At 39.7% G+C, this 19,953-nt stretch overlaps 1 protein-coding gene across 7 annotated transcripts in view; it reads left to right on the plus strand.

Annotated features, from left to right (window-relative positions):
• sipa1l1 (signal-induced proliferation-associated 1 like 1) overlaps positions 1-19,953 on the plus strand; it is a 98,585-nt gene that overhangs the window by 42,531 nt on the left and 36,101 nt on the right. For 3 of the 7 annotated variants that reach the window (XR_004019163.1, XM_030721168.1, XM_030721169.1), the window contains 5 exons: positions 3,474-3,535; positions 13,772-13,896; positions 14,627-16,242; positions 16,450-16,672; positions 16,969-17,099. Coding sequence is in view for 6 of the 7 variants with exons in the window: in XM_030721168.1 (XP_030577028.1) it covers positions 14,770-16,242; positions 16,450-16,672; positions 16,969-17,099 (1,827 nt within the window). In the remaining variant the exon portion in view is untranslated. Of the gene's footprint in view, positions 1-3,473; positions 3,536-13,771; positions 13,897-14,626; positions 16,243-16,449; positions 16,673-16,968; positions 17,100-19,953 lie in introns of those variants that run through there. The other 4 variants (XM_030721170.1, XM_030721171.1, XM_030721172.1 and 1 more) reach the window with 4 other exon arrangements.

Genomic DNA, 19,953 nt, shown 5'->3' on the forward strand with positions numbered 1-19,953 from the left:
ATAATCCTCCTTTCATGAACATATTTATAAAATAGACTATTATTTATTTATTTTTTTATTCAGTATGACCCAAAATGAGTGTTTGAGCCCATAAACGCAACAGGAAAGTGTTTCCAGTGGGCAACTCAGAAAGATGTAAACCTGCCACTTCTAGAGGACTTCAGGTCTTTTTTTGCATCCACAGGTATCATCGTCTGGTGGCTGCTTTTGTTTTTTTTGTTTTTTTTTGTATGATCAAGCACTCCATGGGTAATTACACTATACTTACACAGGTGGAGTAGTAGTTACTTTTGTTTTGGACCAGCTGAGAGAGAAGTTGTATACAAGATTTTTAGAACAGAAAATGAATTTAAGATGTTTGAGAATTTCTGTTAGGAGTCATAAGGATGTCTTATGGATTAGTCCATTTGGAAATAACATTTTACTTTTAGGATAAAACAAAACATTAGCCAATATTTTGGATTTTTCAATTGCCGAATGTTGGTATCGGTCTTTAAATGCTTTATTGTTTAGTGGAATTCCCTCAGATCAATGATATGGAAAAGCGTTATGTGCAAAGCTCTATTACCTGTTATCGTCTCACAGTTGGTGTTCAGACTATAAAATATGTGATGCAAATGCCTTAATTCAATTTTAACAGTTTTCAGAAGACTTAAATCTCCAGTCAAGTATGTTTGCTTGATATCAGGCCAATGAAATGTGTGTTCAACAGAAATGTTGAGTTATCTTTGTTGGTTTTCTGTAATATAATTCAGACCTGCATTGAAGGACACTGTTTTTATAATATATCTAACTCAAATTCAAATCATGTTCAGTCCTCCTGCATGAATGACCACGTATGAAAAGTAAAAATTGTGCATAAGTCAAAGATAAGGGAGCAGTTAAAGTATGAGTTGAGAGGCATCACAATAACCTATGAATAACCACCTAAATGATGAGCCTAAAGGAAAAGCCACTTTACTGACTAACCACCCTTTATCTTCCCCAAAATCTTCTCTGCTTGCATAAATAATAGATCAGCATTTCATAAGGGCAATTGGCTTAATGGACCTGATTCATCATAACTTGTGTGACCCAGATACTGTCCTGTGTCCTTTAAAATGCACATGATAGCAGGGTATTTCTGACTATGCTTGTAAACGCAGTCAGTCCACATACACTAAATGCATTGAGTCTGTAACCTTATTTGGCAAATATCTGATATTCCTATATCAGCTCATCTGATCATAAACTAAAAATGGATTTTATGCTTCAATAAATTAACCTGTAAGCAACAAATATGGTTACAAATATTGAGTTGGTGATTTACTTTTGACTCCTCTTTATGTTAAATCCCCCCTTTGGTGCCTCCCCAAATTCCTGACCAAGAGCATAGTTGGCTTTGGTTTAGCTGTGGGACCAATACAAACATGTACACACATGCCTGCATTCAGGAGATGTGGGAGAGCTCTGGCTGTTTGTCATTCTTGTGACAGTGTTGGGAGAATCTGGTCAGGATGCTGTCTTAAATTACCCATTCTCACATGCAGCATACAGTAGTCTATGAACAAAGTAGTCTGAAATATTCCTTTTGGTTTAGGCAATGGTGTAGCCTGGGTAAGTGGCACTATTGGGCATTACGTGGAATTTGCACTTGGAAGCTGGAAGCTTATAGACAGTTTTAATGTCTGATCCAAGTGTAAGTGGCTCTTAAGTCCCGTTCTCCTAAATTTCCACCTGTTTTTAACTCGCCTATCCCATCTTCTATCAGTAGAAACAGGCATCATATATGGCAATCAGAGCCAGTGGATAAAATACTAAAGTACCAACATAATCGATCAAAACAATCTCAATCTATGATCTACGATATGTACCATTCTTAGGGTCCTCCAAATGAGTAGTTCTTTCAGTGACATTTATACAATAAGAGATGTTTTTAGCAGGGTGAACATGTATATCAGATGGTTCTCTAAAGTGGACATGAAAAACTACATGGTATTACACCATGGACCCCAACTCTAAAGAACTGTCACAGATTTAACACTGTCTGTGAAACAATTTAAAAAAAAAAAGAAAAGTGTTAAGTTACCCTTTTTTAGAGCATGTGTAGCGCCATCTTCTCTGAGTACAGAGTATAATATCACTACATTTGTCCTACATTAGGTTATGTTAGCTAACTAGTGACAGAATCAATAACTCCATGGAAAACAAGGAAACTTTGTTAAAAAAACAAGAATATGCTGTCCACTTTCACTCTTTGCCTCTTAAGCAGTAAGTGCTTCTTCATTATTGGCTAGCAGCACTGAAATGGGAGAATCCACCTGTTTGCTGTAATGCTGGGGTTTGTAGAGGACTTATAAATGAGGACTGTCTGGAGGGTGTTTGAGAAGTGCCCTGGTGGTTCACTGGGTCGACAAGCTGAAGTTGACAAGTTGACGCTGTCACCTCTGTGTTTTTTGTTTTTATTTTCCTTCCTCCTCATGTTGGGTGTACAGAGTGTGCAGGCAATCAGCTAGCAGAGAAAATGGCCACAAGATGCGATCAGCACTGTTTAATGCAGTATTAAGGTATGATTTAACCCCCAGTTATTATATGGGGTTAAGTCTTTCCAGAGATGCTGATGGATGTTAGGCGCCATGGTATAAATTAGGGTTAATACAGTAGTGTTTCATTCCTCTCAAGTTTAGTGGCTGTGCTTTATATTCTGGGGTGCAAACCTACGTAATACTAGTAGCCAGGTGGAGTTGAACCCTGGTCTCTTGAACAGTGTTTCTCACACATGTGTACTTGTCCAGAACACAGGAGTTTCTTTCTGTATTTACTGTTCACGTGGGTTTTTCTTGCACATTTTGCATTGCTTGGACATTTCTCTGTTGTGAAAACAAACTCACTAGCTAATTCAGACAAGCGCCAACAAACTATAGGTGTGAGAACTCCCCAAGTCTCTGTAAATGTGGGGAGTGGCAACAGTTTGAAAGGGAGGGACTCACATGCACTAACATGCATGGCCAAAACATTAGAACAGAAGAGCTCAGACTGCAACACTGAGAGAAGGTGAAACTTATAATTTGTGACTTATGTCCTCATACAGTAAGGACGTTGAGTATGACAAGGGCCATATTAATGGTATTTATATAAATTGGCTGACAAGATACTAATAAAAATACTTGTCACCATACAGCTTAACATCACCTCAAACTGCAGCTGCCAAGTGACCCATAAAACTGAATCTACCAAACAATCAATGTGTTTTTTTTTTTGTTTTTTGTTTTATTTATTTTCATAACCTGCACAGAAGTGGCAACTGTGTGTAATGTTTGTATATGTTTAACTAAAGAATATGACATCTACACTGATACTAACACTGTTTTCACTCTGTAAAAGTTGGAATCTGGTCCTTTGCTTAGATAATGTAAAGTTAACTTTCAGCAGTGTGAATATAATTACCTTCATTGAGGTTGATCCTGACAACATTTTACTTTTTCTTCTGTCAGGTGCTTTGTGTTTTTTGTGAAACCACCTACTCTTCAAAGAGAGCTTCTTTTAACAAGTCCAGGTAAGAATTATTATTATTATTATTATTATTTTTTTTTTTTTTTTACTTTTTTTTTAACATCTTAATAATTTGCTAACTTTGGTAATATTCAAGAAAAAAACTGTTATAAATCACAAGTTACAGTGAAAATACTGCAAATATTACACAAGTAGTACAGTAGTACAAAAGCTTCTCTGACGAAGCAGCTAAAATAAGTCACCAAATATACTTAGGGCAGCCATTAATACCTATGCTATCCACCAAAGTAATAGCTATATGTGTTAAAAACTAAATGTTGTAGATACCTTGAACCTGAGCAGAATTCATAGATTCCAGCATTAAAGTAGCAGCCACTCTCTGTAACTGTTGCTACATACACACAGACTCTCTCTCATCACGCGTATCTCAGTGCTCATCTCCACTCACTGCTTCCACTGCCATTCTATGGTAGCTGGGGAAAGGGAAGTGCCATAGAATAATTTCAACAATTTCACACTCCAGGAAAAGACAACAGCAGACTGCAGAGATCTCAGCAAGAGCCGAGACCCCACCTCCCTTTCCAAGCTCAGCAGACGGAGGGAGAGGGGTGGGACAAAAAAAAATAAACACAAGTTTTAAAAAAACCCAAAACAAAAACCCCAAAACCTGCAAACCACGTTTATCTTTCCACGCAATTACAATTTCACTTTGAAAGGCTCTGAGCTGAAACTCCAACACTTTGGACTGCCTGCTGCCTGGCAACTTTCAAAGAGAATCTTTGATTTATTTATTTATTTTTCTCCTTATCTTCCCTCTGTGTCTTGGTCTACCATTTCCTCATCTATGCTCAGACAAGCTGAGATGAAAAGCCGTTTGCCTTTCAAATGGCTGTATAGGATTCGAAAGTGCTATAGGCCATGACTGTTACACTGTGACACATGCATTTTGTTGTTTTGGAGCCATCACTGCTGCAGAACGCTGACTGTTGACGTTTGTGATTTGCATTTTGTAAGAAAGCCATCATTGCCACTTTTTCATTTATCTTCATATACTTTGAAAATGCCCAGAGAGTTCCCTGCTCGTCACCCCACATTTACAGAAACTTTAATCCAGTTGACAGTTGTAGTAAGTAATGCTGCTGAGCCGGGGAAAGATGGCATGGATTGGGGGGGTAAGCGCTCATCATCTGGGGCCCTTTGTTTTAACTAATGTGTGAGACAGAGACACGTGGAAGTGCAAATAAATACATGAGTCATAATCTGGATTCTATTTTTTTTTTTCCCTTTATTTCTTTGGTTCTGTTTTTTTATTTTTGTCCCACTTGAAACTGTTGCCTCAGTGGTCACAATGATGCTACCAGCATGTTTTGAACCCGGTGTCCAAAACTTTGAGCCAGTATGTCTCTCTTTCTGTTATTTGGCACTGCTCATGTAAGGCTTGTATTACACCAACAGACATCCAAGAAGTGAGATCTTTTTGAATTTACTCCAAACGGGCTTTTCCCATTTATACTGTAAGTCCAGAGGCTTGTAGATCCTCCTACTTGCCTCCTTAATACCCACAGTGACACCGGTATCACAGTTTCGCATTTCAAGGAAATTTCCTTGAATAAGTTTGTAATTTAAAAGACTTTTGAAATTCAGTATAGATTTTCCTCAAAAGAGAAATGTGTGTGGGCTCTCAGGGTTAAACAGCTTGAAGCTTGGGCTGGGTTAGAAACTGTTTCTGTTGTGAGCCTGTGAAACCCATTGAGACATAACGTAGTGTGTGTTCTCAGAATCTACAAAAACATGACGTGACTTGACTTGACTCACCAGTTGGGGTAGTAATGATGTCTGTCTGAGGAAACAGGTGTGTAATTGTCAAATATCTAGTAACATGAAAACACTACAGCTTTTTTTTGTTTTGTTTTGATTTTTATTTTATTGTTTCCTTCAGTCTCCTGTCTCCATACGTCTGTTATTAAATATCTGTTCTCTGATTGCAAGGTGGTTATTCTTGCTAAACACAGGCTTGGTAAAAGTATCCATTTCCCTCAACACAATACAGGTTGATTAATGAATAAGGAACATTTATTTGCTTCACACTTTCCTGAAAATATTAATCGAATGGATTGATAAAATTAAGTGTTTCAGTCTTTGCACCTGATGCACTCACATGCACACACATGCCATACAAAACCCACTCATCAAACTTCTTGCTCAACTTTCTGCGCCCTCATTTCACGAGCCTCTCTTTAACTGTCTCCTTTCATTATGCAGCACCAGCCTCCATCAGTCAGTCAAAACTCATCTGCTCTGTAGTATTCAGGTGTGCATGACTCACTGTGCACTGAAGCATATGAGTCGGTCAGTCACTGGCACACCTGCGTTGCTTGATGGCAACTTTAGACTGTAGCAATCAGAAACATACACTCCATAATTTCATTTATTTAAACTTTTTTTTTGCTAATATTTTATTTTACTATTTTACTATACTAATTAGACTAGTTAAATATTACCATCTACATGCAGCGGTCACTTTGTTAGGTACACCATTGTAGTACTGGGTTGGACTCCCTTTTCCCTTCAGAACCACCTTAATTCATCACACAGATTGAACAAGGTGCTGGAGAAACATTCCTGAGAGATATTGATGTGATAGCATCCCACAGTTGCACAGATTTGTCAGCTGCACATCCATGATGCGATTGGCTGATTAGATATGTGCATAAACATGTAGTTGAAGTGGCTTACCTGTATAAGTAACACTTTAAATTATTATTTTTTTTGTGTAATTGGAACACATCAATAGCCATGACTAATACCAGTGAGGAAATATTATCAACAAATTGGAGACTGGTAATTGGACTGGTTCTTATATAGCACTTTTCTCCTCTACTTGAGCACCTAAAGGGCTTTTCACAATATGTCTCATTCACCCTTCACTTTTGCTTCCTATCTAACATTAACACACATTGTCACTCAGATGAATGGACTGGCAGCAACTCAAGGTTCAGTGTCATGCCCAAGGATACTTTGCCATGCAGACTGAAGCAACCAAGGATTGAACCACCAACCTTCTGATTAGTACACCACCTCTACATCCCAAGCCACAGCCACCCCAACCTTATTTTACCCCATAAAGAAAAAAAACGGTCATCTCTGCTTGGTAATGAGGTCATGTTGAAGGTAATGATGAAGTCATACTGAAGTCACCATTTAGTGATTACTTATTCAGACAGACTGACTTTGTCATGTTGATTTGATGTGGAAATTTTCTTTGGAAAAGGATAGTCACTGCCAGGCACCAAACTGACTGCTAAATTTAAAATAAATACATGCGTGAGTTACAAAGGATTCCCATACTTTGAATGTTGCTTTAGAGCAGTGTTTTGTTTTTTTTTGTTTTTTTCTTCAGCAGACTATGGGGATAAGGGTACTGGTTTTTCATAGAAATTTTGGTGCCTTGAAAGATTTTAGTCAGAGCCAAAGAAAAATCACCAGGATTAGAATTATTTTTTTTAACCAGCAGTATTCACTTTTATTTATATAGTGCCAAATCACAACAGTCACCTCAAGGCACCTTTTATGTTGTGTGTGTAATTTTTACACAACATAAAAGGTTGTGTTAAAAAAAAATAAATAAATAAATAAAAAAAAAAATATATATATATATATATATATATATATATATATATATATATATATATATATATATATATATATATATATATATATATATATATATATATATATATATATATATATATTAGGGGTTGGACTTAAACGCGTTAATTTCGATTAATTAATTATGTGGAAATTAACGCGTTAAAAATTTTAACGCATTTTAATCGCACTTTGCACCGTGGAACGTTTCTCAGTGCACGAGTTCCCGGCATACAGATTATATCGACGCACAATGTCCAAATTAGGGGCCGCATCCTGTGAAGGACCCGGCCCACGTCTTTCGCAGCCCACGAACACCACAAAGGCCGGAAGTGAGCAGCTAGCCTTCATATCAGCTGCCGTCACCTCTGCGTAGCTCATGTCGCCTAGCAACCGTGAGTGCGAAGCACAGCTGTGTAAAGCAGCTGTTAAACGGAGAACGAACTTTTTCTCCTTTTTGTGGTTTAATTTTAAGTCTTTAATTCAAAATAAGCTGTTAAAACAAGCATAACATTTCAACATCAAGGAATACAGCTGAGAGAATGATTAATTTCCAACTATAACAAGTGAGACATTAATGTTGAATAAAACTATCCAGTTATGATGCTTAACTTTAATTTCAGGAGTTTGCTTATCACAGGAGCACTTCCACCCTTCGTTGGTCTGTGTAGTAGACTGGTGGGAAAATAAACAAAATTTTGAAGTTTAAGCTTATGTATATTGATTTATTCATCAACTAAACTTAAATTATTATTTCTCATGTCAAATATTGAAATGCGATTAAAATGCGATTAATTTCGATTAATTAATTACAAAGCTTGTAATTAATTCGATTAATTTTTTTAATCGAGTCCCACCCCTAATATATATATATATATATATATATTAAAAACTATGAAAGAGAGCTTAATAATAACTAACAAGACCAGTCTCCTGTCTAGTCATAGGGAGTTTAATAATAACTAAGAATTAAATGCAGAGTGGTTATAAACACACAGAGTGAAAAGAGGCAAATGAAGAAGAAACACACTGCACCATGGGAACCCCCCAGCAGCCTCGGCCACTTGCAATTCTAAGTTTTATCAAAAAGGAAAGTTTTAAGCCTAACCGGAAAAGTAGAGAGGATGTCGGTCTCCTGTATCCAAACTGGGAGTTGGTTGCACAGAAGAGGGGCCAGAAAGCTGAAGGCTCTTACTCCCATTCTACTCTTAAGTATCCTACGAACCACAAGTAAGCCAGCAGTCTGAAACCAAGAATGCTCTATTGGGGTGATATGGTACTATTAGATCTCTAAGATAAGATGGGGCCTGCTTATTCAAGACCTTAGGTTTAGAATTGAATTTAAAATCCTTCTCACATATAATAGGGAGCCAGTGAAGGAAATCAAAATATGGGAGAAATACGATCTGTCTTTCTAGTCCTTGAACCCTGTGGAACTCCTTAATTAACCTTAGTGTGTGAAAAAGGCCCCCCATTTATATGAACAAATTGGAGTGTATTAGATAGGGATGATTCAAACCACTGTGCAGTACATTTAATACCTACAGCACGCTGTAATCTCTGTAATAAAATATTATCAGCTGTATCAAAAGCTGCACTGAGGTCTAGCAGGACAAGCATGGAGATGAGTTCATTGTAAGAGGCCACAAGAAGATCATTTGTAACCTTCACTAATGGTGGTTTTTGTACTGTGAATTCTGAATCCTGACTGAAGCTCTTCAAATAAACCATTCCTCTGCAGATGATCAGTTAGCTGTTTTACAACTACTCTTTCAAGAATTTGTGAGAGAAAATGAGGGTTGGAGATGACCTATAATTAGCTAAGACAGCTGGATCAAGTGATGACTTTTTAAGTAATGGTTTAATTGCTGGCACCTTGAAGGCCTGTGGTATGTAGCCCATTAATAAAGATTGGATTGATCATATTTAAGATTGAAGTATTAATTAATGGTAGGACTTCTTTGAGCAGTCTTGTAGGACTCAGGTCTAATTGGCACGTTGATGATTTGGAGAAAGTAACTACTGAAGTTAACTCAAACATCAATTGGAAAGCGTGAGTCTAAATGCATATCAGCAGTATTGAAAATAGCTGAAAGTAGCAAAATGATACAGCTGTGAGATGGTTATGAATAATTTTTCTGTAATGGTTAAAATTTTATTTGAAGAAATTGATGAAATCATTACTCGGTAAGGTTACAGAAATCTCAACAGAGCTCTGACTCTTTGCCAGCCTGGCTACAGTGCTGGAAAGAAAACTGGGATTGTTCTTAATTTTCTTCAATCAGTGATGAATAGTAAGATCCTAGCTTTATGGAGGGCTTTTTAAAAAGTTTTTTATAAAGCAATAAACATTTTTCCCAGGCTAAATGATGATCTTCTAAATTAGCGAGATGCGATTTTCTCTCCAGCTTATGGGTTAGCTGCTTTGAGCATTTGAGAGTTATACCAGGGAGTCATTCACTTCTGATTTGAGGCTTTCTTTTTCAGCGGAGCCATAGTACCCAGAGTCATACCCAGTGAGGATGTAACACTATAAGCGAGATAATCAACCTCTGTGGAAGTAGAGTTTAGGTAGCTGCTCTGTATTGTGTTGGCACATATCATTAAAGAGCATACTGTAATAATGGAGGAATTATATCCTTGAACTTAGTTACAGCACTTCTGTGTTCCTGCTCTAGCCCCTGGAAGACAAAAAACTATGGCTGCTGGTGTTGCTAGCTTTACATTTCTCAAAAAAGAGTTGTCAATAACCAAAGTTTATTCCTTGGTGGGTGTGTCACAGAGTAGGGAAGAGTAGTTACCCAGCCGCTTGCCCTACCATAGAGCAAGAGGCAGGGTGCACCCTGGACAGGTCGCCAGCCATGGGCAATTTAGAATTGCCAGTTAACCTAACATGCCAACTCCACATAGAGAGGCCCTGGCCAGATGGTGGATTAGAACCCAGGACCTTCTTGCTGTAAGGCAACAGTGCTGCCCACAGAGTGATATACTAGTGCATAATAAAGCTGCAGTATTTCAGTTGGTTGACATTTTCCTAAGTTTGTCTTGACACAATATTTACATGTCCATATGAACCTCAAAATACTGGCCGCAATAATGTCTTAACAGTCAAACCAAACAGTCTTTTTGCACAAAATTCCCATGGGAAAATAATTTATTTGAAACTCCCTCTCATATAAACTTCTAGATTTTTATGTTTAAAGTCAAATGGTTCATACACAACCACTTTCACGATGTGATAATGTGCGTGTGGTCCCAGCCACTATCATTTGTAAGAAGCAAATAAGTCCCTCTGACAGTTTCCTGCCAGCTGGGCCAACAGATAACCTCGGCAGCCATTACCTTCACTGGGCCAAGGATGCTTTACTTTTACCTCAGGAATCGACCTCATTTAGACACTGCTAAAGGTTACAGAGTATCTGTCAGTGTAATTGGTCCTCAGCGACTGCATGGATGCGTGCAACACCGCATTCATTCGTTTTGAATTCCCAGTCTTCCAGCCTAACATACAGTTGAATCCTCTCCCTGTTTGCTCAGTTCTCAAATCCTTTCCCTCTGTTTTCACATTCTCTCCAACTCTCATTAAAAGAGTGCTACCCAGACCTCTATGGAATAAGTGAAGGGCACTCTGCAGGTAGTTATTTAGGATCCAGTTTTTGAGTGTGATCATGGAGGCAAAAACCAGCAGATTGTGTGGAATAGGAGGCAAAAACACATGTGCTATTGTTGTATGTGCTGATTTAAATGACCGTATTTGTTCAAAACACCAGCATGTGTGTTTTTTTTTTCATTTCTTCACAGTTCTGCAGGCTCATAATGGGACCAAATGGATAAGGGGACTGTTTACCCAGGACAATAAGTTCTGCAAAAATAAGTAGGAATTTGGTAGAGGACTGTTCTTAATCAGATTTTGTGTAACAATGAAATGTGTAGAACTGTGTAAACAAGATTTGTATATAAATGGGAAAATTAGATAAAATATTTTTAGCCTGATATCAGCCCAGCAGATTTTGTGCAAATTGTGCAGCTTCTGTGGATATTTCTGGCACGAGTGATTAGAAAATTAACTTGTTCTCTTGCTTACATTAATTTGGGTAAACAGAATTTGAATGTTCTTATTTGGTAGAAGAAGCCTCTTATGATCAGCTTCGAGGTCAGTAACATTATCAACTTGTAAAGTTATGCACATCCTTTTGTAATAAGCCTCAGGATTGGTTGTTATTACAGAAGTGGTGTCCTCATCCACAAGAGCCTTTATCAGTCAGACTGCCTTTTAGTTTACAGCAGAAGCTAGAGCTCTCCTATTTTGGAATGACAATTGAAGTACTGCAGGCACTACTGTACTGCAGTCAGAGCTGCAATGGCCAATTTTTGTCAGTAGAAGGACCAAAAAAACTGTCTGGATGTTGGGAAACAGTCTTATACGGTTATAAGTGGAGAACAACTTTTCAGTCCCATGTAAAAGATAAAACAGAATATCAGTTAATTTCTCAAAGTTGCACGTAATTCATCTTTGCTTACTTATTTGGGTAAATTCTGCTTTGTTTAATGGTGAGGTTTGTGTTCATTATATTAAAGGAGCCTGGGAAAAAGAAGTTGAACCAACCATTGTCTGTCTACTGTGGGTTGGAGGTACCCCGGTGTCATACTGATTTTTGATATTTTCAATGAAGTAAAAAGTTTGACAAGCTTTTGCTGGCATAGAAGAAAATCCCTAGCAGGAGGTTCATCTATATTTATGTTCTCACAGTTCACTCTCTTTTGAGACTCTGTTGAAATTGTTATAAAGCACCCAAGAATGACTGTATCTCTCTTCTACTAATGTTTCTGAAAAAACTAACAAAAGCAAAATGCTGTGATTTGCAAGTCACTGTAACTCCTTTGAAAACAGTTGTGCTAATGCACCAATTGAGACAGCACATAAAAAAGTGTTTGTTTTTTCCCAATACAATCTGCAGAAAATAGAAATGCCTCTTCAGGAAATCCAAAACGTTCCCTCAATGTTTGGCTCCTCGTTATGTGTGTAATGGAAATAGATACTTGTGGTCAGGCACATGTATGCTTATGAGAAATGGGAAATAATTTGGTGTTCAGTGCACAAAAGGATGTTTAAAAAACCCAACAGTGTTTAAAGCAAAAGTGAAACCCACACTATGACATTTTGCTGATCAAATAGACTCAAACAGTGTTTGCTCTACTACAGTATGTGCTCAATTTACAATCTTTTTTCTGGGGTCAGGTCACATGTAGTTTAAAAATATTTTCTCTGGTAATACTGGGAATTGATCCTTGTAGATTAGGTTTTAAAGACATTTGGGAAACTTCTGACAAAACCCCTGAATCACTGTAGTCATCCACATTGTTTGTTTTACTTACATTAAAGATTTCATTCAACAAGCTCAACAACTCTGCTAAAGCAGTTCTTGTGGTTTTCCTGGTTAATCCGCAAACCAAGAAAAGGTAATTTCATGAAAACTGTTAATAATGAGCGCTGTGGGAAGCAATCAATACCCCTCTTCTTTCTCACTCACTCACTCACTCACACACACATACACACACTTAGTACACTGTACAAAACTCTGTATCACCATGGTGATTCAGTGTGGTCTGAAAAAGAGAAGTGGTGCACCATTATGGACCCACCAGTAAACTAGCACATTCTAATGCAAGCTGGTCCTTCTTAAACTCATGAATGGTCCTATAAAGCAATTACTGCCACATTGTTTGACTAAATGAGCTAAACACTCTTACTGTGCCATGCTGTGTAAGCCCTTGCACTGGGGCTTGGTGCAGCCCCTCAATTCATCCCAAGGGGCTATCTGAAACAAGTAATTTTACCTCACTTTAAGTAATCTTTCTCCTGATTCACTACCCCTCTTAAAGCACCATCTCTGTAGTGGTCATGGCCTTACTAAACCTGCTGAATCTGACATAATAGAGCTCCAAGAATAGAAAAAACTGTCTGAAACAAAGTGTTTAGAGCAGTATGAAACTTGAGCTTTTGCTTCACAGTAATTACTTGTGTAGTTATATATAAATGGGGGAGGTTTAATGTTTTGCTTAAACTAGGGTTTCAGTGACTTAATAGTGCACTTTTTGAATATATCGAATAATCACTAGCTTCTAAAATTTCCTGATATAGTGTCTCAGTTTTTAAGACCCTTGCTACTAGGTGAAGACTCATACTTTTTAAACTATATGCTTGTAGTTTGTAAGAAAATACAAAAATAAGTTTCATCTACGAAAAAACCCCAGTGATTTAAAAAAGGTTATGTTAGGTAAGGAGCCTGAGCAGATATCGTTCTCAACTTTACAGGCTGTGAAGTACTCCCTATGACTAGATAGGAGACTGGTCTTGATGTGTAAAATTGCTAGGCACTCATGTAGCTGTTAATTAAATAGTAGGGGATCTAATCTGTGACACTGCAGTAAAATTGGATAGTCTCTCAACCCTAGTGACTTATACGGCATATTTTATGAGGTCTATGAGGAGCTCTGTTCAAAATACTGTAGTTTTCCAAAAAGATTTAATATTGCATAATATGTTACAGTGAAAGTATTTTGACTTCTCTTACCCCTCTTTTGTTTCTTTCTGTCTTTGCTTTCTGTTTTCTCCCTCTGTTGTTTTCAGTTGCTGGGTTTAAGATAGAACAATTCCCTTTTAACTGGATTCCAATGCAGACTGCTTTTAAGAGTCTTCAACAGTAAAAGGTGGCCATCAGCTCATTTCTTTCATCAAGCCTCACTACGGTAAAGGTACAAAATCATGATTTTTTTTTTTTTTTTTTTTTTTTTTTTTTTAAATGGTTAAAATCATTAGTACTATTTGTCCATCTAGATTGTTTTGGTTTAAGATGCTCATTTTGGAGATCATCTCCAGAAATGGCTGCCTTTTCATGAATGTAATGGATCCTGATGACGCTTTATGGTGTGCAAAATGCCCCCCAAAAACGCTTTTCAATACCTCAGAGCCATAGGAGAAACTTATTTTTCCAGAAATTATGACCCCTTTTTCACCGCCAACCAAAAGAGTTTCATTAATATTTACATCTTGTGAAACTGTCATGAGCTGTCATGGGTAGATGGGCTCTTTTGGTTCCTACAAAAAAGACAAACAAACAAAAAAAAAGTTACTTTTTTCTTTTTCTTTTTTAAGTATTTTTTGGATTATGATTTTTGAGAGACATTTCAGCTTAGATTTTAATTTAAAATACATATTGATTTTTGGGTGAACTCTCCTTTAATGCCCTGTGTTTTGTGATGAAACTACTGATAAGTCTTCAGTGATATTTAAGTTACAGTTTTTAATTTAACCTTTTTAAGTCTCACTGTTTGAGCCATAAAATTCAAAGCCAGTGATCTTTGCAACAGTTCTTAATCTATAGGGTGTTTCTCCTAATCATAAGTAATAAGTTCACTGCTGCCCTTTTGTTGACTATGATTATTTAATTTTGGTCTAATATAGTTTACTTTTCTTTTTCTGCAGCACCAAATGTCGCTTAGCCTCTTGCATCCCTTCACTCAGTGGCCGTTATGTTGACCCGAATCTAATCTTATTAGAACCCCATCCTTACCTTTCCTTCCTACCCCCCACCCCACCCCCCTCAAACACCATTTCTCGTCTCCGTCATGACCAGTCTGAAGCGCTCTCAAACAGAGCGCTCAGTTGGGGGCTCGGTGTCAGCTTCCGATGAGTTCTATACTCGTCGCCTGCGACTGCCCAATGGAGGGGCACCACCACCTCGCAGCGAGAGCGCCCACATCTCCTCGTCTTCAACCACAGGCACCAACCCTGGTGTCCCAAAGATGGGGGTTCGGGCTCGTGTGGCTGACTGGCCTCCAAGAAAAGATGGAGGAGGGGGTGTTTGGCATATCACTGTGGAAACAGACTCACCTAGCTCTACCAACACCACCAGCTCTTCAGGATCAGGAAGTGGCGATAGAGAAAGACTTGAAAGAGGGGGAGGAGGAGGAGGAGGAGGAGGAGGTGGTGGTGGAGGTGGAGGTGGAGGAGGAGGAGGAGGAGGAATTGGTAGTGGTGGCAGTGGTGGTAGCAGTAGCAGCGGAGGAGGAGGGGTATCAGCCGTCACAGCCCATAGCAATCTGTCAGCCAAGCTGGGCCACTTGATAAGCCCACAGGACTCATCCATGCTGCGCAACATCCACAACACACTAAAGAGCAAGATGCAAAGCAAGGGGAAGGACAATCGCTTCCTGTCACCAGATGGCTATCTGGGTTCACCGCGCAAGGGCATGAGACGCATCCGTCAGCGCAGTAACAGTGATATAACTATCAGTGAGTTGGACGGGGATGGGAATGAGGGCTGGTCGTTCTCTGGTTGGACACCCATGCACCGTGAATATGGCAGCACTTCATCTATAGACAAACACGGTGTGTCAGGAGAGAGCTTCTTTGACATGCTTAAGGGATACCAGTCATCTGAGGCCCCGGATCAGAGAAGCCCGGCTCCAGAAAGGCTAACGGAACTCCTTACTGTTGCGCCCATAAAACAGGCTGCTCTGGATCTGCCAGATGGACCTTTAGGTCCAGCCAGAGGTAGTCCTGCCAGTCGGCTGAAGGAACGAGAGAAGCACTTGAAAAGAAGGTCAAAGTCAGAAGCGGGTGGAGAGTCTATCTTCCGTAAGCTGCGCAGTGTAAAGGTGGAGGGTGACACATCAAGGGCTGGCTCAGATGCTGAAGATGGTGGGAAAGGGGATGAAAGTGGACCACCTCCCAAACCCTGGGTGTGCCAAAAGGGCTTTGCCCATTTTGATGTTCAGTCTCTTCTCTTTGACCTCAATGAGGCAATCCAAAGTCGTCAATCTGGGGCTAAACGGAAGAACACCACCACTGGTGCGTCAGCTGCAGCTGCTGCCTCTGCTTCTGCCTCATCCTCCCTTTCATCCAATCAGAGTGGAGTGTATGGGTCACCTTGCGGCTCTCAAGAAGAGCTATGCAAGGAGGGGACAGGAGGAGGACATGGTACCAACCCTGCCTTGGATCCTGGTGATGACAAGAGCAATGATTTGGTTCTCAGCTGTCCTTGTTTCAGGAATGAGATTGGTGGAGAGGGTGAAAGGAACATATCTCCTGCTAAACAGGTAGGTGCAAGAATAGTATTGTTATATTTTCTAAAATATTTGCAAATGTTGTAATGCATTTTAATATGTAAAAAGTTTCTCAGGGTCTGTTTTAATATCGATACTGCAGTCTGCATATCAGCATTTTGAAGACACAAGCTGCATGGATAAACTGTGATCCAGTTTACAACTTTCTGGCTTTACCTTTCCTTGTTATTTATTTTCTAGCAGGGAAGCATAGGAAGTGGTGGGAGCTCAAGCAGTTCCTCTGGCAGTACAGAAGAAGGACCTTTGGATGCCATCCTCACTACCCATTTTACCAATGCCGGTGTGGCTGTGTTGGAGGCTGCCAAGGACGGGCCTAGTCAACATGCCGACAGGTCCAAACGATACATTGTGGAGCATGTTGACCTTGGTGCCTATTACTACAGAAAGTACTTTTATCTCAGAGGTGAGAAAATTGGATAGTTTGCGCTTTTTAGATTTGTAGCTCTTGAACTTCAATGGGTGCTTTTCATTTTGTTCTACAGAAGGTTTTCTGTCTTACAGTAACTGCTGTTGACTGTATTGGCAGAGAAAATGCAATTTTTAGTCAAGCTTCAAGTGTTTCAGACACAAAGGGCAGAAATTACACTGCATTCTGCGTCACAGTTGATATAAAAGAAACTTGGGAAGCAGTAGAAGAGGCATTAGTAAAGGTGTAAATGTTCTGCAAAGTTTTACTACCCTAATCTCCTTCACCCGTAGAGCACTGGAATTACCTGGGGGTAGATGAGAATCTGGGCCCTGTGGCAGTGAGTCTGAGAAGGGAAAAGTTGGAGGAACACAAAGACCATGGACAGCAGTACAACTACAGGGTCATCTTCAGAACGAGTGAGGTAAACCTAAACTTTCATACACGTATTCTGACATTCTGACAAATATTGTGCCATGTCAGTCTGATTTGTTCATTGTACAGTTGTTTTTTTTTTTGTTTGTTTTTTTTTTTTAAAACCAACGTGTCTCTTCACCAGGATGAAGTTGTAGCTTTTGTAGCTATTCCCACTGTGAAAGTTCATGTGGGCATAACACCAATCAGGCATAACATTATGACTACTGACAAGTGAAGTGAATAAAACTGATTATCTCTTCATTGTGGCACCTATTAGTGGGTGGGATATATTAGGGAGCAAGTGAACATTTTGTCCTCAAAGTTGATGCGTTAGAGGCAGGAAAAATGGGCGAGCATAAGGATTTGAGCGAGGGCCAAATTGTGATGACTAGACAACTGGGTCAGAGCATCTCCAAAACTGCAGCTGTTGTGGGGTCTTCGTGGTCTGCGGTGGTCCGTATCAAAAGTGGTCCAAGGAAGAAACGGAGCTGAACCAGCAACAGGGTCGTGGGTGGCCAAGCTTCATTGATGCATGTGGGGAGTGAAGACTGGCCTGTGATATCCGATCCAACAGATGAGTTACTGTAGCTCAGATTACCAAAAAAAGTCAATGCTGGCTCTGATAGAAAGGTGTCAGAATACAGAGTGTATTTCAGTTTGTTGTATATTCGGCTGCAGACCAGTCAGGGTGCCCATTCTGACCCCTGTCCCCTGCCGAAAGCACCAGTAATGTTCACGTGAGCATCAGAACTGGCCTGATGGGATGAATTGTGCTTTCTTTTACATCACGTGGATGGCCTGGTGCATTTTGTGTCGCTTACCTGGGGAACACCTGGCACCAGGATGCACAAGCCGGCGGAGGCAGTGTGATGCTTTCGGCAATGTTCTGCTGGGAAACCTTGGATCCTGCCAACCATGTGGATGTTACTTTGACACGTACCACCTACCTAAGCATTGTTGCAGAACATGTACATCCTTTGTGGCAGGATAATGCACCCTGCCACAAAGCAAAAATGGCTCCGGAATGTTGTGAGGAGCACAACAACAAGTGTCAGGTGTTGACTTTGCCTCTAAATTCCCCAGATCTCAATCCAATCGAGCATGTGTGGGATGTGCTGGACAAACAAATCTGATCTATGGAGGCCCTGCCTTGCAACTTACAGGACTTAAAGGATCTGTTGCTAACATATTGGTGCCAGATACCACTGCACACCTACAAGGGTCTAGTGGAGTCCATACCTTGATGGGTCAGAGCTGTTTTGGCAATATCAACACAATATCAGGCAGGTGGTCATAATGTTATGCCTGATTGGTGTGTGCGTGCCAGTTTAGTATACTCTCCTGAGTGATCTTCCTGAAATGGTTTTATGAGTTCAAATTGTGTAGGAGTTCACACATAAGATCTGCTCCCTGCTTATTGATGAAGCCAGTTTGGGGGGGGGGGGGGGGGGGGGGGGGCATAAAAGCTTCAGCTCAAGGCTGCCACATATAGCTCAGGATGCTACTGCCTTCACTCCTTGATACCACCATAAATTACTGCCCATTTGATCACATTTTTTACTGTTTTCTCCCATTTATTTAGTGACCATTCTCAATCTGCAGTTTGAAGTGAGAGAAAATATTTCATGACTCCTTCAAGCCTTTGCTCCCATCCGTAGACCCTGTAGAACCAGAGATGTATGTCCTTATTCGCTGAGCTGAACACCCACCCACCATCTTTGTCAGCTTTTATCTGTGAAGGGCTGAGCTGTGCCATTTTGCAACTAAACGACACTAAAATAGCACCTGAGGTATTTGAGTGAAGAAGGTAAAGCATTGCTTTAAAGCGTGCCATGAGTAATAGCCCTTCCAGTCTCTTGGGATGACGCACGACCTACTGTGCTATGTTTTCCTCTATTTTCTTTCCTTCTCTTGCCTCTCTGTCTACCCTCTAATTGCTATTTTCAGAGCAGGGAGCTTCACAGGTTTAGATATATTTGTGCGCTTGTGTGGGAGTGAGTGGGTTGCACTAATGTTGAAGACAAAAGTCCAGGGACCAAAGAAGACTACTGTCCTTTTAATACTGTCCTCTCTCGAGTTTAGAGTGCTTCTCTTCTTCAGTTTGTTTAGCAACGAGTGTGCTGGCACCAATTATGTACCTACCAAACATCCATGTGAAGACAAAAACACACAAGTGGCATGGGACCACTACTGACTAACAGCTGTTAGTCCGGAACCTGAATATCTATTATGAACTTTCTGTAGACTTCCTGATTTATTCATGGATGACCTCGTTGAGCTTGTTTTACCCTGAAGCCTTAGTTTTCACACTAAAAACGACAGTAAAAATTACTCACTATTTTTTTTCTCTATTAACCAGACACTTTTCTGCCTTTTGTTTTCCCTGTACCGGGGGGGGGGGGGGGGGGTCAATTTTTAGAGTGGATTTAGTAGAAAAAGATGAATCTCATGAGTGATCCTAAGCCCAAGCTGCAGCCATGGCCATGATTATATCTTTGAGAAAAACCCTCTTATTCTGCAAATTGAATTTAATTGCATAGATCTCAAGACCTCAGCATAGGCTTCCTTCCAGTTTTCCCAAAATAGACTTACTAGTATTCTACAGAGGGCTGGGCAGCTAGTCATGCTGTTATTGTTGTCTGTTACAAAGAACAAACACACTGCATGGAGCAGGAAGGAAGAGCCAAGAAAAGAATTATCTAACCAGCAACTAATCTAGACTCGATCTGACAGGTGTGCTATAAAGCAGGCTTGTTTTCATGAGCTGGCTGGACAAAACCAGATACTTCACTGTCAATTGCTTTTTTTTTTCTTTTTTTTTTAAATTTAATAATGCCCAATATAAAGCGGGATGGTCTTGT

This window comes from Archocentrus centrarchus, chromosome 24, assembly GCF_007364275.1.
Source record: "Archocentrus centrarchus isolate MPI-CPG fArcCen1 chromosome 24, fArcCen1, whole genome shotgun sequence".
Taxonomy (NCBI): Eukaryota; Metazoa; Chordata; class Actinopteri; order Cichliformes; family Cichlidae; genus Archocentrus; species Archocentrus centrarchus.